Here is a 21,236-nt window from a genome sequence, read left to right as displayed (position 1 = left end):
GGGGAGAAAGGGAGGAGGAGGGGCTGAGGAGCGGCCAAGGAGGCTCAGAGCTGAACTCTCCGTTGCCAGTGTCACCCCTGCACAGGTGTGGATGTGTGCCACCCTGTAGAGCCCCACGGGGCGGATTCACCCACCCACGAGAAGCTCCAGCCTCGTCACTCAAAGGGCCTTAGGGCCTGGACAGCCCTGAGTTGAAAGGTCTGGCCCTGCCTGGCCTGTCTCAGCTGTGAGGACCATGGGACACCCTCCAGAGCCCCTGCAGTCCGGCACAGGGGTGGCAGGAGCCCCCAAGCTGGTGCCACCCAACCTCCATGTACGGAGGCACCCCAGCTCCTCTGGGCCACCGCCAACACTTCCAGCACCCCACACTGCCCACCGGGCCGCCCCTCTGTGGGCGTCCACTGTGCCGCTTGCAGCCCACTGTGGGCCCTGAAGGTCACAGCCTCGGTCTCGCAGCTTGGTTCACAGTGTGAAACGCGCCACGGTTCGCAGCGTGTCCCGGACCCTGACAGCCTCTGGTGGTGCAGACAGGGCACTGGGGTGGCCCCCATGACCACTGTCCAGAGCTCTCAGGCCAGGAGGGGTGGGGGACAGGCACAGGGACAGGCACAGGGCCTGGCCCAACAGCCAGGAAAGAACCGCCAGACAGCCCTGCCAGGCGGCTCCACAGCCCAGGAGTCTCTGGATGCTCAAGATGTGGGATGTTCCAGGCCCCACCTGTGGCTGCAGGGGGTCCTGGGAGCCCTGGACCACCCACCACCCCTCTAAGGATCAGCCTCTTCTGGCCAGACCCAGCCACATTCAGCATCCCCTGCCAAGCCTCGGCCGAGGCCAAAGTGCCATGGCTGGGCCCCGCCCCTCCTCTCCACATCGTGTAACAGAGAGGGCTACAGCACCCCTGTCCCACCCGCTCGCCCCAGATCAATGTTCGCCTTGGAACAATCTCACTCGGCCCAGGGGTGGCTGACGGTCTGTGGTGGAGATTTGCAGCGCATCTCTCCACAAGTATTTAACTCTAGAGTCTAACAGGCAACATTAACATTCCAGGGCCACGCTAATGATCGATGCCCTGGTTCAGGGGAAATTACCTCATCTGAATCCTAAAGTTCTATTTATGGTTCTAATAATCTCCCTATTGATTGCCCAGACTGTTGTCTAATTATAAATCCATTCCCACCCACCCTGGCCACGATCAATGTGCACATAACACAGAGAGGGTGCCTAAATGCCTGCCGTTCACAGTGCGCCATCCACCAGCAGGGCTGCCCAGCAAGGGGTCTGCAATCTTCTCCACCCCCACCCGCTGGGACCCTCAGCAACAGACAGGGTGCAGTGAGGCCGAGTGGCCCAGGGAGACAAGAGCAGGAGACGGAGGCACCTGTAACCACCATCCTGGGTTTCAGGCCCAGCCCCTGATTCTTCCACACACGCCCAGCTCAATGCCACCTCCTCCAGGATGCTGCCCAGCTCACCTGCTGCAGCCCCCAGCACCGTCCCCACCTACCCCTTCCAGGATGCCCAGCCCTGGGGCCAGGAGGCACCTCATGGCAAGGGTAGGGCTCCCTCCTCTTGGCCTCACCAGGGAGTTCATAGGTGAAAGGGTGTGGGTCCCGAGGCCACCGGGGAATCACCACACCAGCTGGGACTCAGGGGGTGTCCAGAAGTTCCTCCTATGGGCCTCTGTGCACCTCGACCCCTAGGGCAGCCCAGCAGCCAGTGCCAAGGCAGCTAGAGCCAAGGCCAGCCCCCAGCTGGGGCAGGATCTTGATGTCCAGACAGGCCACCTCACCAGTCACAGGGAGGCCGAAAGCCCAGAAGGCAAGGGCAGGGTCTGGCTGGCCTCAGGATCAGCGGCCAATGTTGCCCCAGAGACTACGGGGTCTCTGCACCTCTGTCTGCCCTTGGAAATGCCACCAGGCCTGGAGACCAAGGGAGAAGGGCAAGCCTGTGCTGGTCACTCTGCGGTGACTGGACAGTGTGCCAGGCAGAAACAGGGCTCTTCACAGCCACCCACACATCCCTCTGCCCCCCGGGTGCCACAGGGGCGGGCGATGCAGGGGAGCCCACACATCCCTCCGCCCACGGGGTGCCACACGGGCGGGCGATGCAGGGAGGCTTCTCCACGCAGCCACACACACCGACGTCCATGGATGCCTCGCACCCCCAGGCCTCCGCACGGGCCCTCGCTCTGCCGCAAGGGCCCTCCTACTCCATCTGCCTGGTGAGCCCTGATCTACGTACGGTGCACTGTGCATCGTCAAGCCCTGTGATGGGCGCTGGTGAGCCCTCAGCCCCAGTCTCAAAAGACAGCCAGGGAGGGGCACGTGCTCCCAAAGAAGGTCAGGCAGGGACCTGAGAGCAGCTGCTGTGCATCATGGAGGGTGCATCTGATGTGGGGCCCCAGGAGTGTCTGGGGAAGCCCCATGCCCGCAGTCCCTCCCTTCAGGGAAGCCTTACTGCAGGGCACTCAGCGTGGACAGAAACCCCCGAAGGAAGCCCAGTTCTGAGGGAGGAGGCCAGCAGCCCCCATCCGCTGAGAAAGGCACTCACCAGGCACGCCGGCGGGAGGAAGCTGTTGACCCGCGAGACGCTCCACATGCCCTCCAGGCACTGCTGAGCCTGGATGGTGACCGTGCTCAGCGCCCCTCCAAGACCCGCAGGTGCCACAGACACCTGGACACTGGGCCCGGGGGGCCAGGCCAGCCCCTTGGTCCTGTCTGGCCCTGCTCGGCCTGGCTGCCTCCCTGCAGGACCTGCTGGTCCTGGCGTGTCCCTCGAGCTGGTCGTGGTGCTGGGGGGTGCGACGTTCAGGCCTCCGTGGGGGGCGTCGAGGTCCTCGTGGCTGGCAGGGGCCTGCAGCAGGTGCATGGCCTCCCGTGTGAGCTGCTGCAGGTGTGTGGCGCAGACGTCACAGCGGCGCTCGGCCTCTGGGCGACAGGCTGGCAGGGCCCCAGGTGCTGGGAGCTTGTCAAGAAGCAGGGCGGAGAGGCAAGGATCCTGAGGACAGCAAGGGACAGAGGGAGGCTCAGCGCCTGGGGAGGGAGGGCCGGCACCCAGAGCCCACCAGCACTCTCGCCCTCCATGAAGCCTCGAGCCCCCGCCTGGCCACCACACCATCCGTAACAGATTAATAAGCCCCAACAGTTTCATCCACACGAGCCCAGCAGGAAAATAATTATCGGGCTTCACCGTGAGGCTCGCAGTGTCCTTGTTAACTGCCCACCTTCCCCAGCCGTCATTAACCACCCCGGCCTGCGGCTAACAAGGAAGGTCTGTGGCTCCTGGACAACCAGACCACTGTCAGCTAAGGCCGCCTGGCCGGGGACACGCAGGACACTGGCGAGAAGCAGGGCCCCTTAAAAGCAACGTCTCTTCCAGAGCCACGAGGGCCTCCCTCACTCACACTCACTCAAGGCGGAGCGGGGGGGCAGGAGACCCTCCCCCTTCCTCTCCAGGTCTCCAGCCCCAGTGGGGCAGGTGGAAAATCAAACCAGTGCTGCTGTAACGGTGTCAACAGAAGCCAAGGCCACCCGCGGAGACACTCCTAGAGGGCACATGAGCTCAGTGCAGGGGCGCAAGGGCCGCAGGATTGGGTACAACCCAGGGCCCCGCCCCCCGCCACACACTCCAGCTGCCCCCAGGGCCTGAGCTGTGCACTGGGCTGCACCCTGTTTGGTGACTGTCCCCTTCCCTGAACTGGTGGGACACACAGGTTTCTCCGGCCATGAGACTGGGTTTTAGAAACGGCTAAAAGCAAGACCCAGGAGAACCCAGAGGATGCTCCTCACCCAGCCTCAAATTCAGGGAGGGCTTCCTGGAGGCAGTGACATCTTCCAGAAGGAGGAGGAGGAGCAAGAAGGAGACGAGCCACAGAGCAAAGCTCACCGGGAGAGAATTGACCAAGAGGCTCACTCCTCCCGGGGCCCACCCGTGTCCCTCGCCACCCCACCAGGCTCTGGCCTTGCCCCTCCCTGGGACCGCTCTGCAACAGTCAGGGCCAGAGCCAGGACCAGTGTCTGTCCTGCTCTCTGTGGAGGGGGCCAGGCCCTCTGCGTCTACACCCCCTCCCCAAGGGGTGTTCCAGCTGTAGGGCACCCAGCCTGGGCAGCCCCCCGGACAGCACCAGCCCAGCCCTGCTATGGCTGTGACCACCCAGGGCTTTCCGAACACCACCCGACAGGGGTCCTCCACCAGCCCCCAACTTCCCCACCACCCGCAACCTAGGCCTCCCCACCCCACCTGGCCCCAGGCAGTCCCTGGCTCAATGGCTGGCCACATTGCCCCAAGGGATTCCAGGCAAGACGAGACTCCAATGCAGCCACTCTGTTGGCCACAGAAGGCACTGCGGCCTTCTCAAATGTGCCCATTTCTCAGATGAGGGAGCTGAGGCCCATCATACCGGGGAAAGGGTGTCTCATTCACCCCACCCACATTCCTTGAGCCTGTCCTTGGCTGGCTGGGCGCTTGCGTCCACAGACGCCTTGGAGGTTCACCGTGGTGACAGTTGTGGTCCAGGGTGGCCGGTGTCAGCCAAGCATGTGCGGCAATCATGTTCCCCCAGGACCACCTCACACTCCCCACAGTCCCAGGCAGACCAGGTCGCATGAAAGGGCGACCCCCACCAGGCCCAGATGCCTGATTTATGGGCCACTCCAGAGGCCTGGATTTCCTCCAGCCAGGGGCCTGCAGAGCCTCTGAAGTGCCTGGCGCGTCTGGTCCCAATTAGCCAATGCCCCTCCCTCCTGCTGCTTCGGGGATTCGCTGAGGTCAGCCACAAGGAGCCCTGCAGAGGAGGAGGAGGAGGAGGGGGAGGGGGAGGGGGCGGGGAGGGCCCTACCAGAGCAGACTGCAGGAGCCCCGCTTAGCTCTGCTGACGCAGCCAGCGGGCACACAGGTCTACATGTGGGACCCAGAACCAGCCCCTGGCCTCAGTCCCAGCCACAAGCTGAGGGCAGACAGGGTCTGTTTTCCAGTCGGGCTCAGATTATGCTGATTTTCCACTCAGCAGGAGGCTGCCCTGGTGGCCGGAGTGAAGGGGAAGGAAGTCCCCGCCTGCTGGAGCCATTAACCCAACCTGACAAGCGGCCCGGCCCTCAGCCCGGCCCCCAGCCCCCCGTTCTGGAGCTTCTCCACAGGCCAGGCGGCCTCTGCCCATCCAGCGACCTCAGCCTTGGGAAGCCCACCCTGCCCTTCCCTCCCGGGCTGCACGGCAGGAGGCAGGAAGCAGAGCGAGGGCAGGGGAGGGAGGAAGCCCCGACCGACTTGAGAATGCACCGCCCACCACGGGCTGGCCAGGCAGAGGGGCGGCAGGGAAAAGGGGACAGGAAGCCAGAGCGGCCCCCGCCCAGTGCCCCCCGCCCAAGCCCCCACCCGGCTTCGCCATCAGGAATTCAGACAGCAGCTGCCAGGGAGGCCCCAGACCTATCCAGGCCTCAGAGCTCCGGGCATCCAAGTCCCAGGTGTTTGGGGGCCTGTGCTGGAGGGGGGCCCATCAAGCTGAAGCCCCCACTGGGGAGAAGCCGAGGCTGCCGGTCACCTGCTCAGCAACAGCGGCGGCCCTGGCATCTGGGCCAAGGTACCTTCCCCCAGCAGCCCAGGTGCCATGCAGCATCCTGGAGGCCGGGCCCCACGGCGAAAGCCCTGAGTGGGCCACGCATCCCTCCCCAGGACGGGCCACCAGGTCCTCCTCTCAGGGACTCTCACCACCCAACCCTGACCCAGCGGGCTCCATGGGGGGCAGTGAGAGGCCCACCCAAGGCCCCAGGAATTCAAGCCCCTGAACAGGCACAGGGCAGGGGCCATCTCTCCAACCCTAGTCACTCACGCAAGACTGGCCTAGCGCAAGACAGCAAGACGCTGAATGGGACCGGGCGCCATCACCCCCACCACTGAGCCATCACACCAGCCAGGCTGCACCAGGCTGGCACAGCACAGGGGCCAGGGCACAGGCTGCTCGGGCAGAAACAGAACCACAGGGCTGCTTGCCGGGGCCACTCAAAGCCACACAGCCCAGCCCAGGGGACCCGAGACCTCCCATTTGCGAGACCAGCCTGGGGCCCAGCACACTGTCCGGCTACGACAGGAGGAGAAGTCAGCGCCCCACCCAGCAAACTGGGCCAGCACTCAGGGCTCCAGGGAGGGGCTCAGGGAGGCCACTGCTGACACAGGTGGCTCCCAGAGATGGGCATCTTGGGCCCCAGAAGGCGAAGGCGAGGGTCTCCCACACCACTGACTGCTCCCCGCACAGCAGACTCCAGACGCAGCCTTCAGAGAGACAAAGGCCGCCCAGCCCTGCAGCCCTGCCCCTCCCCCTCCCCGCCCGCACAGCCCCCGCCGCCAACAACAACAAATCCTGCGCTGTGGCCACTTCCTGCACCTTCCGACCTCTGCACAGGCCGGGCAGTGGGGCCAGGCCTCCTCTCCCAGCCATCCCGGCAGCTCAAGAGGTCCTCTGGCCCAAGCCCTCAACGGGTTACTGCCCCAATTTCAGGAATCTGAACTCCTAAAAGCCCCAGACAGCAGGACTGCCTGTCACCCAGGCCTCCACAGCCTTGGTGCCTTGAGGCACAGCCTTGGTGCCTTGAGGAAGACAGTAATTACTCCACTGCAAAATATGACTTTTAATTTTCTCTTTATGGTCTAATTAAACAGATACTTTACTTGCATTTGGAAAATGTTTTTCTTCATTTGATTCAATTTAGCATCAAGCACAGCCTACCCATCAGGCGCCTGGGTTTTAGGGAGCCTCCCCGCTACTTACAAATCATAACTTTGTTCTTTATTTTGTTTCTGGGGTCTCTGAGTTGCTTTAAGTAATCTTTCCATTTTCTCCTGCATGTGAGGCCTGAGGGACTTCACCGGGGACTCCCCGTTCCCCGTCACTGAAGGAGAGAAGTCTCCCAGCTCCAGCCAGCCAAGCCACTGCCCATGGGAAAGAACAGCTGATCAAACCTCCCCGCCAGGCAAGGCCACCCTGGGACAGCGAGCGGGGGGGCGGTCCTGCTCCCAGTTCAGAGACCACGCCATCGGACCCCAGGACCTCAGCCATACGAGGCCCTCTCTGAGTCCCCATCACCTGTCTCCACAAAGGGAGCTCTGGCACTCGCTGGGAAGGCAACTGGGCCCCAAAGCCCCTCCCCGATCCACGCAGTGAGGCGTGCATGTGTGGGCAGCCCGCGTAAGAACCCCACGGGTCATGACCTCTAGATCTTGCCCTCCCTTTCCTTCCCAAACAAAGCGTGCTGGGCTGCAACCCCGAGCCGCCACTGTTTCCGGAGCTGACAACAGGTCCAGGAAGGGACCCCCGGCCAGGCGGCAGCCCTTCTGTCCAGGGCATTTCCACATCTGGTGCAGCCCATCAGGGCGGGGGGCAAGGAGCCGGCTTGGTGCTCCGATCTGGAAACTGGCTGGCCACACCTGGCTGCCCCAGTGCCCCTCCTGCCCAGCTGGGCACCTCTCTAAAGGCCCAGACCCTCCCAGGTCTGCCAGCCAGGACTTCAGGGACCATTCCCATCCTATGGGTCTGCAGTTCTGAAGGCCTCCTACCCCCTTCCTCTTCTGCTGGGAGGGGAGGGAGCAGGGACACAGCCCAGTCCACCCAGCACTGGCCGGCACGCCATCCCCAAGGGCCTGTACCAGGCGCCAGCCCAGCTGGGCAACCCGGGGCACAGACAAGCTCATTGAGACCCTCGTCCCCTCAATGGCCTCCCCTGTCTTCCACCGCATGCCATGCTGGGGTCTGGAGCTATGAGTGGTTAAAGGCCAGATCGGCAAGGATGGCCCCGGCGAGGTGGGGTGGCAGAGGGGCAGGCTCATCAGGACCCCCAGTGCTCAGAGGCATGCTCAGTACACTGCAGGGGCTTGGGGGTCACCTGCACACTCAATCCAACTCTGTACAGGCTGTAGTCACCGGGCAAGGCAAGGGGCCCCGTGGACTCAGTTTCGAATCAAGCCCCTGCCTCCCAGCGGCCCCAGACATCCCTGGGCAGAAACTCAGAAGCCTCTGCATGTGAGAGGCCACAGGACTGCGCACACCACCAACTCCTCCTACAAGGCTGCCAAGAGTGCCCAGGATCCCAGAGCTGGAGCGCAGCTCCACTCCAAACACAGCCCCCAGAGCGCCCACCTCCTGTCACCTAGCCTGCCCCGTGACGGTCTTCACGTGAGCTCCAGCCAGGCCCATCTGGGGGCTTTTCACAGGCCCACCCCTTGGAGACCCCCGCGCCGTCCCCTGGGTTTAACTCTGAGATCAAACACTGCCGCCCCAGGAGCCGTCCAGACGCCAGGACCGCACCTTCCCGAGGCCTTTCCCGTGGTCACAGCACTTTGCTTATGGAAACACAGTGGCGAAGGACAAGTCAGGGAGAGCCTGACTCTGTAGCTGCGAGTGAAGTCACTCACACCCCACGTCCCCACTTCTTCCCCAGCGGGCAAAGAGGGTCTGTGGTGGTTGCCGCCCCTGCATCCCTGCTGCCCGGCTCCTCAGGCCCGAGCCCTCCGTGCCCTTCACACCACACAGTAGGCACAGGGATGAGTTCAGACCTCCCGGCCTCCGCCCTCAGGCCCCTCTCCTCACAGGCCTCTGGGGCATCTACAGAGGGCAGGGACCCCATGCCCCACAAGGTACAGCCCTTCCCACAACACCAAACACAGCCAGGAAGTTGGGCAGGACCAGGACAAGTCTTCTCCCAATCACCCAGCAGGCAGGCTGGGCCCCTGGCACCATCCCAACACCCAGACACACCCCTGCCAGGCACCCCAGGCCTCCCTGCACAGCCTTAGGGGCCACCCACCCCCAAAAACAACCACCTTGTTCACTGGTTGCCATGAGTCTGTGACCCCTTAATCGACTGAGGCTCAGAGAGACTGAGACACCTCCCTCAGGCCACAGCACCAGGGCCACAGAGCTGTGGTTCCAACTCAGACCTGGGTGACCACAAGGCCCAGAGATGCACCCTTGCCACTGCCTTGCTGGCCCCTCTTGGGGAGCCTCTGGGTTGAAGGGGGGGCCCCAGCCCCACCCTCAGGAGAAAAAGATAGAAAGCCAGGCGTGGAAAATAAAGCTTGGAGCCAGGTCGCCTGACACTTCTTCCTGGTGAAGGCAAATGTTGGGAGGTGGGGGAGAGAAAGCCCCAGGGATGAGGGAAGGAGAGGCCTTTCAGCCTTGCTCAGGGGAGCCCCCACAGGCTAGGTCAGGCGGCTGGAGGACGAGGGCTTTGTGGAGGTCATGTTGGTGGCAGGGGTGAGGGTCCTGGAGGCCGCTGGGAGGCAGAGCCGGGCGGCCGCGCCGGGAGGCAGAGCCGGGAGGCAGAGCCGGGCCACAGCCATGAACTGCAGCTTTGAGCTGGGGAGGGAAGATGGGGACAGGACATTTAGAAAGAGCTCCCTGAGGGCACTGGGTGAGGGCCAGCACGTGGCACGCTCCACCAGAAACAGAGGCCAAAGCTCAGGCAGCACCCATCACATGGGGTCAGACGCCAGCTCAGGAGGGATGCAAGTACATCCATCCCAGGCCCAGTGCAGCACGCTGAGCTGAGCGGCCTGGCTCTGAGCTGAGCGGCCTGGCTCTGGGCCAGGAGGGACTATACATTGCCATCAGCCCCGGGCACCGGGCTGGGCCACCCACCCCTCCCCAGCCCTACAGCTGAGGCCTAGGATGCTGCTGGGGTCGGGGACAGGTGGACTGAAGAGTCTCCATGGAGCACAGCGCAGCCCTGCGGAGGGCCTCGGGCCACCACAGCCCACGGGTCCTGCCTAGAAGACTCCATCCTGGAGAGGCAGTGGTGGCCACAGCATGCCCCTGAGCAAAATCAAGACACTATGACACTTGAAGTAAAAGTGACCCTGAGCGCCAGAGGAAGCAACAGTGACGACGCAGCCCAAGGACTCTGTTCACAGGTGGGAAACTGAGGCCCTGCAGGGCAAGGACACACTGTGGTGGGGGTGGCAGCCTCCAGAGCCTGCCCTGAGAAAGTCTCATCAAGCACAGCGTTCACCCCAGCAGGAAGGGAGCAGCGGGGGTGCAGAGCTCAGAGGCTGACAAGGGCTGCCCATTCCTGGGCCAGGATTTCCAGAGGCCAGACCACCCAGCCTGGCTACCACCAGGAACCGGGGAAAGCCCAGCTGACAGCCACTCCCCCAACAGCCCAGACTCCGCTTCCACGGACCAGATGAGCAGGCTGAGGCAGACACGCCGAAGGCACAGTCAGTCCACTTTTACTCTATTTACTTACTCATAGCCCACACTGTCTTGCATAAAGATTGTGTGATGGCTTGCAGGAACTACAAAAATAAATTAAAAACAAAACCATGCAACCACAGTCAGTCGTAATTGGAACAAAAAGAATGATCCGTTCCCATTAAAGACAGAAGAAAAGTCCCATGTGGTCCAGAGCTGAGTAGCAGATTTGCCGTGAGTTTCCTAGCAGGCAAAGGAAGAGAAGAACTAGACTTTCTTTGTTACTTAAGGCAAAAACCAGCTCTTCTGATTTCCAAATAAGAGATCCTTCCGGGGTACTTAAGGGAGCTTTGGGAAGGCCCCAGACCCGTTCCCTTAGCCCACTCCAAACCCTCACAAGTCCCTCCAGCAGGACTCTGAACAGCTGAAGGTTTGGGGGTGGCCTGCAGTCCCCCTCCTTCGCTGTCCTCCACCTGGAAGCAGAGAGGCAGTGAGACCAGCGGCCACAATCCCATCCCCACCCAGCCTACGTGTGACCACGGCCAGACTCCCCCAGAGCACGCCCTGCCCCGACATAAAGCCTGTACCCCGGAAGCCACTAGGGCTCCATCTCCGCTTCTGGCTGGTGTTCAGAGGATGATGGTTCACATCCCTTAAGCTCAAGTCCTCCCCCAAACGCCCACCCTCAATCCCTGGGACCCCAGAGCAGCCAAAAAGACAAGACAAGCACAGAGACGTGCCCTCAACCCATCACATGCTGAAGCACAGGGAACCCCGGGGGCAGCACCGCCCGTCCAGGGAAGAGAAAGCCCAGGTCCCACAGAGGCTGCACAGCAAGGCTGGGCCTGACCAGGCTTCCTCCCGGCCCTTCCCCAGGCTCTGTCCCTGAGAGTAACTGGGAGCTCCGAGCTCCACAGCCTCCCGAGCACCGCCCTTCCCGGTAGAGTTAGCCAGTGCCCTGCCTGCCAGCCAGGGAGCCGTGCCCCTCTCACCTCCAGAGGCTGCCACTGAAGCCTGCGACACCTGGGCTCAGCTGGGAGTGCTGCTGATGCCAGCCACCCCACCCTGCGGATCCCTGAGGCGGGTGCCATTGCCAGGTACAAAGGTGGCCCCAGCAGCAGCGGAAGCTGGGCCAGGCTCCAAGCAGCAAGGGAAGGCGGCAGCCCCAAGTCTGGGGGCCCAGGGGCTCTGACCACAAGTGGCAAGCTTCCATCATGGGACCAGTCGGGTCCAGCTCCCACCCTCCCAGGACCCATTGCCTATCTGGAGGCAATAGACCCGGGACCCTCAAATCACAGGCCTGGAGGCTGTGAAGACAGAGATGCCCCCATCCATCCAGGGGGCTAAGAGGGCCTCCTCGGACAAGTGACGGAGGAGGAACGAAGAGCTGGCAGGAGTCACCTCCAGTCAAACCACAGAGGCAACAGGAGAAGCAAACAGGACTCGCCAAGCCATGCAGAGCGGGAGGAGGCTTCCCGGCTTCAGACCCGGGACAGCTGATTCCCTGTACACAGGGGCCACTCCGGAGCTTCGCTGGGAGGAGAACCCAGAGCCACAGCCTCGATGGGCAGCTTCCCTCACTGTTCAGCTGCGTGGCACCAGCGGGTGGCACCAGCAGTGGTTCTGTAGCTCTCGGGGGCATAAGGACGAGGCCCCTGCCTGGATAAGCAAGAGATGCACAGGAGCTAAATGAGAATTGATCATTTTCCCCATCAGGGGCGATAATCAATTCAGCACTGGTATTGACGCTTCAAATGTCACGGGGTCTCAGGAGGAGCCGACACCTCACATGACATGTCTGTCAGCAGCTGGAATGGATCCCCAAGCAGGGACCCTCTCCTTGAAGCAGGGAACCATCCTTTGTGGGGGAAGGGGATCGTCATCCTCCACTGGAACTGTCATTTTGAGGGGCAGAGAGACGGAATCCAGCCCCAGCAGTCCCTGGGGTGACCACCAGCAAGTGGGGTGTGGGAGGAAAAGTCTAGTCACTCAGTCATTCAACAAACACCTCCAGGTGACCCGGACCCCATGTCTGACCTGGCAGAGCTCCTTTTTGTGGGGGAAACCAGGACTGAGGTCAGGGAAAGGGAAGAGGTCTGCCAGAACCAGTTCATGGTGGTGGGTGAGCATGGGGAAGGGAAGGGGCCCCGTGGAGAAAGAGGGAGGCCCCAGCTTTGCCTGCTGAATGGGAGGCACTGGGATGCAACCTCCCACAGGGACATCTCAGAGTTGGGGGCACCTGAGAAGGGGCCTCGGAGGCCAGAGCAGGGACACTGAAGGGCCTCCAGCCCAGGGAGGCCAGGGGGTCTGGGGAGAAGGACAGCATCTGTGGCACAGCAGACAGAGCAACCCATTAGAGAAAGGACCCTGGAGGCCACAGGGGACCGCTCCAGGCCATGGGGGTCCTGAAGTAGTCAGCCCGGAGACAAGGCCTGAGGACCCTGCAAAGAGCAGAGGGCACAGTGTGGGGGCGCAGTGAGGAGCAGGAGCCACGGCCAGAGACCCAGCATGGGGCTTCGCCTCCACATCCAGGGCCAAGCAGATCAGGAAAGACAATGCCCTGGGGCTCCAACTTGGGCAGGAAGAGAATGTCCCCCTCCCCTACAGCCCCAGATAGGGCACCAGGCTCAGAAAGGTGGGGAGGGCACAGTCTTATCCATGCCATGGGGATGAGGTTCCCACATGGGAGACCATGGTCACCCTCACTGCCCAGACAAGGGAACTGAGACAGGCTCAGGCGGATGAGAGCACGCAGCAGTAAGGGAGAGGCAGGCCTGGAACCCGGCCTCTGATAGACCCAGGCACAATGACTCGAAGTCCCTAACTCAGCAAATAGCAGCAGCAGCCGCCAATGTGAGAGTGCATCCTTTCCGGGCACTGCTCCACATACCTGTGCAATGGGCACAAAGATGGTCCCGTGTCACAGAGGAGGAAACAGAAGCCAAGAACTCTCAGGAACCTGCTCAAGGGAACTGCCTCCTGGCAGGAGGGTGGGCAAGAGCCCAGCAGGGGATGAGCATGGGCAGGACCATGGGGGCATCGTGGGCTGGCTAAAGAGCAACACATTCAAGGAGATGCTAGCAGGCAGGCCCTCGACCCTCTAAGCGCCCCTCTACAACGGAGACAGGCAGGGAGCCCAGAGGCAAAGGCCTCTAACATACAGGCCGGGTCCCAGAACATTTCCCCACTTCTCTGGGCCTCTGAAGATCCAAGCATGAGACAGACAGATGATTGTGAAGTTCTCTGTAAACTGTAAAGGGCTATCCTCAAGGAAGCTCATCTCTCCCCTAAAAAATACGAAATGGGCCCCTGGGGAAATCCTAGAACACCAACCCTAAATACCCCTTGCCACGTTGGCCTTAGACAGCAAAGGCCAGGGCCCCTTGGACAGTGCACCAGACTCCGGGGAGCACACTGGGGTCACCCTGGCAACCCCAGAGACTTCCCTCCCAACCCAAACACAGAAGCAGCCATGTCCACACATCTGGGCCCAGGAGGCCAGGCCAGGGCTGCAGGCTGCAATTCTGCTGGGACTCTGGGGACCTACGCCCACACAGGGGACAGCACAATGACACCCGTAAGGCCCCAGGATGGCAGGTGCAGCCCCCCATGCCCTGTGGAGAGACAGTGGAGGATGGGGCCTTCTCTCCTGGGGGCACAGCACCCTGCAGGCGGGACAGCACTTCAGAAGAGACCCCAGGTGCCAGAGGAGGCCACAAAGCAGAAGAAGGGGGCCCAGGGCAGAACAAAGCCCTGGCTGAGCCCAGCCCGGGACCCCGGTGTGCTGAGTGCCAGTACCAGCCAGAGAAGGGGGAGCCCCCAGCTGGCACGGAAGAGGAGTTTCCAGTGTCAAAGGCCAAGTTCAGGGGAGGCTGGAGATGAGTGGTCTGGGACTCCCCTGATGACCTGTCTGCCAGAAGAGAATAAGACGCCCCCCATATGAGGAACCTCGAATCCACCAGGGACTAGTATGACCTGCAGCCCTCTTCACTAGGACCCCTGGCCTGCCCACAACCAGGAGCCCCCTCCCCTTCACGACGCCATACCAGGACCATGGTCCCAGGGCCAGGCAGCATCAGCTGTTCAAGTCCACTCCAAGAATGAGGAGACCAGCTCAGTCCTAATGCCCCTCCTGCCTCTGGCCTGTTTCCCCAATGAGGCAGCAAGATGGGCCTTTAGCTCTAGCTGGCCCTCTCCAGGGGGCCCTCAAAGGTCTCCTGCTGCCTTTTAAACTAGATACAGGCCATTGGGGCACAGAGTATAGCCAAGGCTGCAGCCTGTCCAGAGCAGAGGACAGGGTGGGTCCAGTCCTACCCCAGGACAGGCCCACAGGTGCCTGGCCTGAGCCAGAGAGAGAGGCTGCAGCACTCCTATCCCTCGCCAAGACTCCTGAGGGCCCGGAGAGGGTGCCCAGGACAGAAACCAGACCAGTACCCTGCCCTACCCTGCCCAGCCCCAGACAGGGCAGTCAGGGTCTCAGCTCACTCCAACCCCCACAGTCCTCCTTAGAGAACTATATTTAGATTCAATGGGGATTATGTGGACTTCCCAGGAACTCTTTCATAAAGGCTGAAGGCCGGGCAGCGGGCTTCCTCTGGAGACCCCCACCTGCCCCCAGCCTTTGCAAACTTCCAGCATGCATTGTTCCTGGAACAATGGTCCCTGCTCCCTCCAAAGCCGGCAGGCCCACTGGCTGGAAATCCAGGAGAACCCCTCCCCTGCAAGCACCTGCCCCTGGGGCTGGAGCCTGGGGAACCCAGAGGGCCTAGACTCAATTCCCCATGGGCGGCCACTGCCTCACTCTGTCCCAGGAGGTGTGGGACAACAGTTCTTATCTTTGAGGCTGGGAGAGAAGTAGGCAGGGACCCCCCAGCTGCTATGACCCACCCTTTCACCTGCCAGGCCCCCCGGCCCCAGGTATGCAATTTCCAGACACCTGGCTGGGGGCCCAGGTGCCCCAAGGGCCACAATGCACCAAATAACCTCTCCCTGCTGGCAGGGCAGGAGCTGTCCCGCCCTGGGTGGAGTCCCTGCCATCCGCTCTCTCTCCTCCTCCTCCCACACAAACCTGCGTTCCAGCTGTGGGACATCTGGGCTGGGGGAAGAAAGCCAGCCCAGGCCCCTCCCATCCGAGGCAGCAGGGCCCCTGGGCGGGGGGGGCGGGCTGAGCTGCCCTAGCTCACACCTGGTATTACAGACCGGGAAATTGAGGCCCGCAGAGGGGAAGTCCTGGCTGATAACTCTCCGTGGAAACAGCAGCAGGGAAGGAGTGGAACCCTGCTTCCCTCCAAGTCCCAAGTTCCACCCAAGTTCGGCGTGGCCCTGCCCGGAGGGGTCGGCCTAAGGAAGGGTCACTTACCCGGAGGGTCGTCCCGGGCCCGCTGACCAGCTTCCACGCCTGTCGCTTGAGCTCCACAAGCTTCGTGTGGCAGTGGCGGCACCAGCCGCCTCCGCCGGCTGAGTGGCCCTGCTCTGCGCCGGCCCCGGCGCCCTCGGGCGCAGGGCGGCTGCCGCATGGGTCCTGGTCGGGACCGGCGGGTAGCCTCTTTCGGGGGGACACTTCCAGCAGCGGCGGCGGCTCGCGGGCCGGGCCGCCCTCGGCCACCTGCAGGGTGTGGGGGCGGAAGCGGACAGTGAGCCTGGGACGTCCGGTGGCTCCAGACCCCAGCGCGCCCAGCCCCAGAGTGACGCTCTCGCCAAAGTTAGAAGCCTTGGGCACGACCCTTGGCGCTCACCCACTCCCTCCATCCCCGGAGGTCCCGCCTGCGGGTCCGCTACCCTCAGCAGGAGGCCCCGCCCCCAGGGACGCGGCGCACCCCGCGAGTATCTTCGCCATCCCGGGCCCCCGCGGCCCGCCTCCCTCTCCAGGCCCGGTCGCGCGTACCGCGGGCTGCGCCGCGCACAGAGGGACGCCGCGGCCGACCATGGCCCGGGCGCGGGAAGAGCCCGGCGGGCGCTCCAGGCCGCGCTGGCTCTCCGAGGGCGCCGCGGCTACGTGATCCGGCCCCGAGGCGCCCCCATGGCCCGACCCAGCCGCTCGGAAGTTCGCAGATTCTGCGAGTGTCGCGGGGCGCGCGGTAGCTTCGATGGGCGCGCTCGGGAGGCGAGGGCGGGGCCGGGGCGGGGCGGGGCTCGGGCTCCCGGGGCTGGCGGCAGGGGGCGGGATCCCAGAGAGTGCCCCGCCCCTGCCCAGTGCTGGGCGGCGCGTCGGGGTTAGGGTCCCCGCTTCCCTGCGCGGCCCCGCGTACTCCAAGGACCCCAACCTGTTAGGTGAGTCCCTCCCTTGGGGAGGGGCGCTGAGGGCCGCGCGAGGCGCTAGTTGCTCGCGCGCATGCGCCTCCCGCCCCTCTCCCGGGACACCAGGGCTGCGCGTCTCCCAGGAGGCACAGACGCCCCTCCCTCTACAGGCGGGAAAACTGAGGCTGCGGAGGGGAGACGCTCTTGACCAAGTCCCACGGTGAGGTGGGCCGAGGAAGGGGTGGGACCCCGGCCCCCAGACTCCCAGGCGCCTTTCCAGGAAGCCCAGCGTACTCTGCGTATCGCGGGCCACTTTTGGTCTAACTGTCGCGCGTGGGTGAGTGTCGCGGCGGTGTGCGCCTCGGGCCGGGAAGCGCCCGCGCCGGCGTATCTGTGCCTCGGCGCGTCTACGAACGGCACGTGTCTTAACAGCCGCGCGTGTGCCCGCAAGTGGGTGTGCGCGCCGTGCCGCCCGGGAAGCGGGAGGTCCCGCGGGCGTGCGCCGGACCTGTTGTCAGCAGGCCTGGCAGATGGGAACTCAGCTCCAGAATTAATTGCCTGTTTGTCTCTGGCTGGGAGGCCGACCCCTCACTTCCCCGGCGACCAGTTGCTCTGTGCCTAGCCGGGCCCCAAATGTCGCCGGCATCCGCGGCCGCAGGCAGCTCCGGGGCCAGGCTCCGGGTCAGCCCCAAAGCCGGGGTCAAGCCAGGCGGGCGCGGCGGGCGGGCTCCCTGTGACGCGAGCGCCCCCTGCCGGCCGCTGCGCACACGGCTCCGAGACTGGGGCAACCCAGCGCCGCGCGTCCCAGGCCTGAGGAGCACGCGGAAACTCCGAAGGTCGTGATCCCGGCGGAGACCGGGACACGCTACTGCCGGCGCATACAGTGAGGCCTTCGCAGAGACTCAATACGTCAAAGTGGCCCTTTCCGTTTTGCCCACCCTCTTTTACTTGGATAAGCCTCCCCGCCCACGCACGCACTCCCTAGAAAGTGGGGTGGGTGATCCCCCTCCCGGCTTTCCGGGTCATTGATGACCTTCGGGGTTCGAAAACGCAAGGGGGTATGGAATAAAGTGGCAGGGGCTCTCCACTCTCTGAGATCCGTAAGCCTGCAGCCCCTTTCCACCCAGCCTAGGGGTCCGGAAGCGCTTCCCCTACCCATCTCATCGCAGCCTGGAGAAAGAAAACGGGCGTCAGCCCACATCCCGATCTGGGTACCCAGAACAACACCCAAACCCCACCCCGCACTGCCGGCTGAGAGCACCACCACTCGCCGCTCCACTGCTCCTGGACACACACACTCTATATCCCGGGCCCCCCACCCACACACGCAACCCAGAAGCACGCAGCGGTCGGGAGCCCCGGTCCTGCGCCCCGGGCCAGCCACACCCGCAACTTCAGCGCTTCTACCGCCGTGGCGCTTTGGGAAGCACAAGCTCACATCCCATATCCGCAGAACACGGGGTGCACGAGGGGGCTGAAGTCACCTCGGGGGCTCACAATCAGTCAGGGGCCCCTGACCCCCTACTTCGCCCATCCTAGCAAGGCGCAAGGTGAGCCCGAGAGTCCCTGCGCTGCGCTCTCCGCCCTAGCCACAGCCTCCGGGTGGGTCTGGTTGGGGCACAGCCTTGAAGGGAGAGGGAGACGCGGACAACGCTAATGGGGGAAAGTGCGGCAGCGAGTCCCAGCCCGGACTGCGGGACGCCGCTCCGGACCGGCTGGCTCCTTCCCCGCGCTGCACCCCCGGCCGCGCGAGCCGCGCCGCAAAGTCGTGGGACGGCGCCTACGCCGCCCGCCCCTCCCGCCAGCCCTCACCTTGCCTCGTCGCCGCAGGAGGTGGCTGGTGAAGCCCAGGATGATCTCCGAGTCCAGGCAGAGCGCCCCCATCTCCAGCAGGCTGGGAGCCTTGCGGGGCGCGCCGCGGGGCGGTTCGGGCGGCCCGGGCAGCGCCATGGAGGAGCGAAGCGCGGGGAGCGGCCCCGAGCGCCTCCCGCCACCGCCGCCCCGCCCGCGCGCTCACTGGCCGCGCGCCCGCCGCCGCCGCGTCCCGCACAGCGCAGGACCGCCAGCCAAGCCCTGGTCCTCCGCGGCCCGCGCCCCCGAGCCCTACGCTCGCTCCGCGCCGCGCGCCCGCGCGCTCGGGCCCCGCCCGCCCGCGCCGACAGCGCCCCCTCCGCCCGGGCGGCGAGCCAGACACCAGCCACGCGGACTGGAGGTGGGGGGCGACGGCCCCGCCCGCCACGGGGCGGAGGATGAAGGCCAGAATCGGGTCGCGGTCTGCACCCACCTGCCTCGCGCGCCCCCAGACGTCGGCGCCTACTGCCGGGTATCCGGCAGGGAGAGGGCAGCGCGGCTGCTGTAAAACCCTTCCGACTGGGGCATAATCGCAGCCCCTTCCCCCTCCAATCTGTCCTGAGGACACCGGGCGTTGGGGTCCTGGCCCATGGAAACGCTCAGAGCCCAGTGACCTGTGCACTCCACCCCGCCCACGCTCCGGAGCCCCCGTTCAACCTTGGCCTATGGACCTCCAAGGCCCACCCCAACCGGACCACGGAGCGTGTGCAGCGGGACCTGCAGTCTGCACCTCCACTCCAGGATCCCGATCCGGTGGCGACCGGTGGCCTTCCCTGCCCGACCCCGACTCCCTGAGGGCTGGAAGATTCGGGCTGGCCGCAGGGCACGACAACTTTACTTTCAGGGTCCGGAGCTAGGGGAGGGGGTGGGCGCTCTGCCTGGGTGCAAGCTCAAGCCCGGGTCCCGCTCTCCTCCTGTGGGCTGCCCCAGCCTCGAGCGCAAGTGGGTGGGATGCCTGGCTTGAGACAGGAAGGGGGAAGGAGGATCAAGCAGGCAGAGAGGTTCGCCTAAATGCGCTAGGCCCACGCGGAAGGTCTTTGGGAGTTAAGGAAGTGTCAGGGACCCTGCCCAGGCGACATTATGCGCCTTGAGCAGGACCTGGAAGGTGAACAGGCGAGGGAAGGAGAACGTTTTCAGCAGCGCCAGCACGCACCTATGGCCTGGCTGGGGTGCTAAGGCTGGGCTAGACTTTCTGTGCTCTCTGCCCCCTGCACTCCCCTGCTCTCCCTTGGGAAGGACCATGGCCATGCCCCACAACCCCACTGCCCCAGCGCCCGAAGACCGTCCTGCTCCCCCTTCCCCTCACTCCCCCCAGTGGAGGCTGGAGGACATTGTCTCAACCTGACTCTAACCCAGAGCCCAGCACTTCCATTTGTCTCCAGCAGAATCACCATGAACGCTGGATTTGCTGACCACATGGCCGATCGTGACCACATGCTCTATACCCACCCAGGCTTCAGGTCAGGAGAGAGGCGGGGAAGAGCTGCTTCTTCTCTGTGTCCACTATCACTCCTGGCCTGGGATCAGGGCAAGTTATAAAGGGGGCCAGAGTCCCCCCTTTCTCCCTGTCCCTGTCCAGGAGGACACTCTGGGGACTATCCACCCTCCCTCCCCCACAGGAAGGGGACTAGGGAGGACTGTCCTCTTCCCCACCCTGTCTCATCCAAGACCTTGAGCCTGGGGCGAGGGTGGGGGGCTCCCTTCAGCGGACCAAGGGCTTCTGGGAGGCCACCCGCCATGTCAGTGGATTGATTAAAGTCATTGTGGGGATTTTTTTTAACATTTAATTTACCAGGCAGGCGGCGGCTGGTCAGAGCTGTCCCCAGGGAAATCTAGACCAAGGGAGCAAAACAGAAAAAACCTCCCACCATTCAGCAGGGCCCCTCTGATGGGATTAATGCCGGAACTCAGCTTCCAATCAGACCACACGCAGAAATGTTTCAGGGAGGGAGGAGGACATGGGGCTTGAGTGCTCAGATTCCTTCCCTGGGTGCTTGGAGCCCAGGGCCCTCCATACTGCCATCTCTCCCCAACCTGCTGATGCCGGCCAAGAGCCGCACACCACCACCCCACCTCTCCGCGCCTTCCTGTCTCCATATGTGATGAGGTGGACGGGACCTGGAGGCAGACCAGTCCCTCCAGAGCCCACCCCACCCCCATTCACGTCCCTTCAGCCTGCGGGGTGGGAGCTAGGAGGCACCCCAGACACACTCCCACGGAAACTGAACACCTGCCAGAGGTGTCTGTAGTAATGGAAACCAGCTAGGTAGGAATGGCCAATCCTCACTTCATCCTTGGTGACACTGGATGGACGGCAGGTGGCCCCAGGACAGGGACAGGGACAGGCATGCAGTGTGCGGCACAGCCCCGTTCGCCTTTGCAGAGAAGGTTTATGCTTGTGAAGGTGGGGACCTTTCCTGGGACAGACACAAGTTAACAGGTAACGATTGTTGCCTCTGGAGAGAGTAGGGGTGGGGTTCAGGAGAAGTTTAACTTCCATTTTACACCACTTTGCATGGTTTTGACTTTTGTGGGGTTTTTAACCATCCTGTTTAGCATTTAATAAAGAGATAAGGAAGGGTTACAGGGCCTAAACTGTCCACAATAAAATGCTCCAAGGTCCTTGGCCCTAGGATCACACCTGGCATCAGAGAGACCCTCATCCTCTCCAAGAGTTGAGGGGGATGGAAAAAACCCTTCTCCTCAAGGAGGCCTCGGGACACTCCCCACACTTTCCCAAGCTTGACCAGCTCCCTGGGCTCCCCACTCACCTATCCCTCCTGGAGGCCATGTCTGGGGTGCAGGAGAGAGGGTGCCTCAGGAAGGCAGCCACAAGGGAGGCTGACCCCGGCTCAGGGTAGGGACCCCTAGTTAAGCGAGGCCCCGCCTCCTCCTCAGCACCAAGGGCAGGCTTCAGGCGGTCACTGCACCAGTTCTTCAGAGAGTGTCTGAGTGCTTAGGGGAGGGTGGT

The 21,236-nt window shown here is 63.6% G+C and overlaps 1 protein-coding gene and 1 long non-coding RNA gene across 9 annotated transcripts in view; one reads left to right on the top strand and one right to left on the bottom strand.

Annotated features, from left to right (window-relative positions):
- Positions 1 to 18,489, bottom strand: part of KIF26A (kinesin family member 26A) — a 44,538-nt gene extending 26,049 nt beyond the window's left edge. For 2 of the 8 annotated variants that reach the window (XR_013396601.1, XM_077941898.1), the window contains exons 1-3: positions 18,227 to 18,489; positions 15,537 to 15,782; positions 2,551 to 2,997 (exon numbers count right to left, since the gene is read on the bottom strand). Coding sequence is in view for 4 of the 8 variants with exons in the window: in XM_077941892.1 (XP_077798018.1) it covers positions 2,551 to 2,997; positions 15,537 to 15,782; positions 18,227 to 18,364 (831 nt within the window). In the remaining 4 variants the exon portion in view is untranslated. Of the gene's footprint in view, positions 1 to 2,550; positions 2,998 to 15,536; positions 15,783 to 16,061; positions 16,290 to 18,226 lie in introns of those variants that run through there. The other 6 variants (XR_013396600.1, XM_077941894.1, XM_077941892.1 and 3 more) reach the window with 4 other exon arrangements.
- LOC144330460 (uncharacterized) lies at positions 16,197 to 20,035 on the top strand. The gene is made up of 3 exons (XR_013396640.1): positions 16,197 to 17,297; positions 17,584 to 17,964; positions 19,651 to 20,035. It is a non-coding gene; the product is annotated as an uncharacterized LOC144330460 (long non-coding RNA).
- The last annotated feature ends 1,201 nt before the right edge of the window (positions 20,036 to 21,236 follow it).

The sequence above is a fragment of the Macaca mulatta genome, chromosome 7 (genome assembly GCF_049350105.2).
Source record: "Macaca mulatta isolate MMU2019108-1 chromosome 7, T2T-MMU8v2.0, whole genome shotgun sequence".
In the NCBI taxonomy this organism is placed as follows: domain Eukaryota; kingdom Metazoa; phylum Chordata; class Mammalia; order Primates; family Cercopithecidae; genus Macaca; species Macaca mulatta.
The sequence above is the reverse complement of the archived record's forward strand: the minus strand, read 5'-3'. Positions and strand labels throughout refer to the sequence as shown.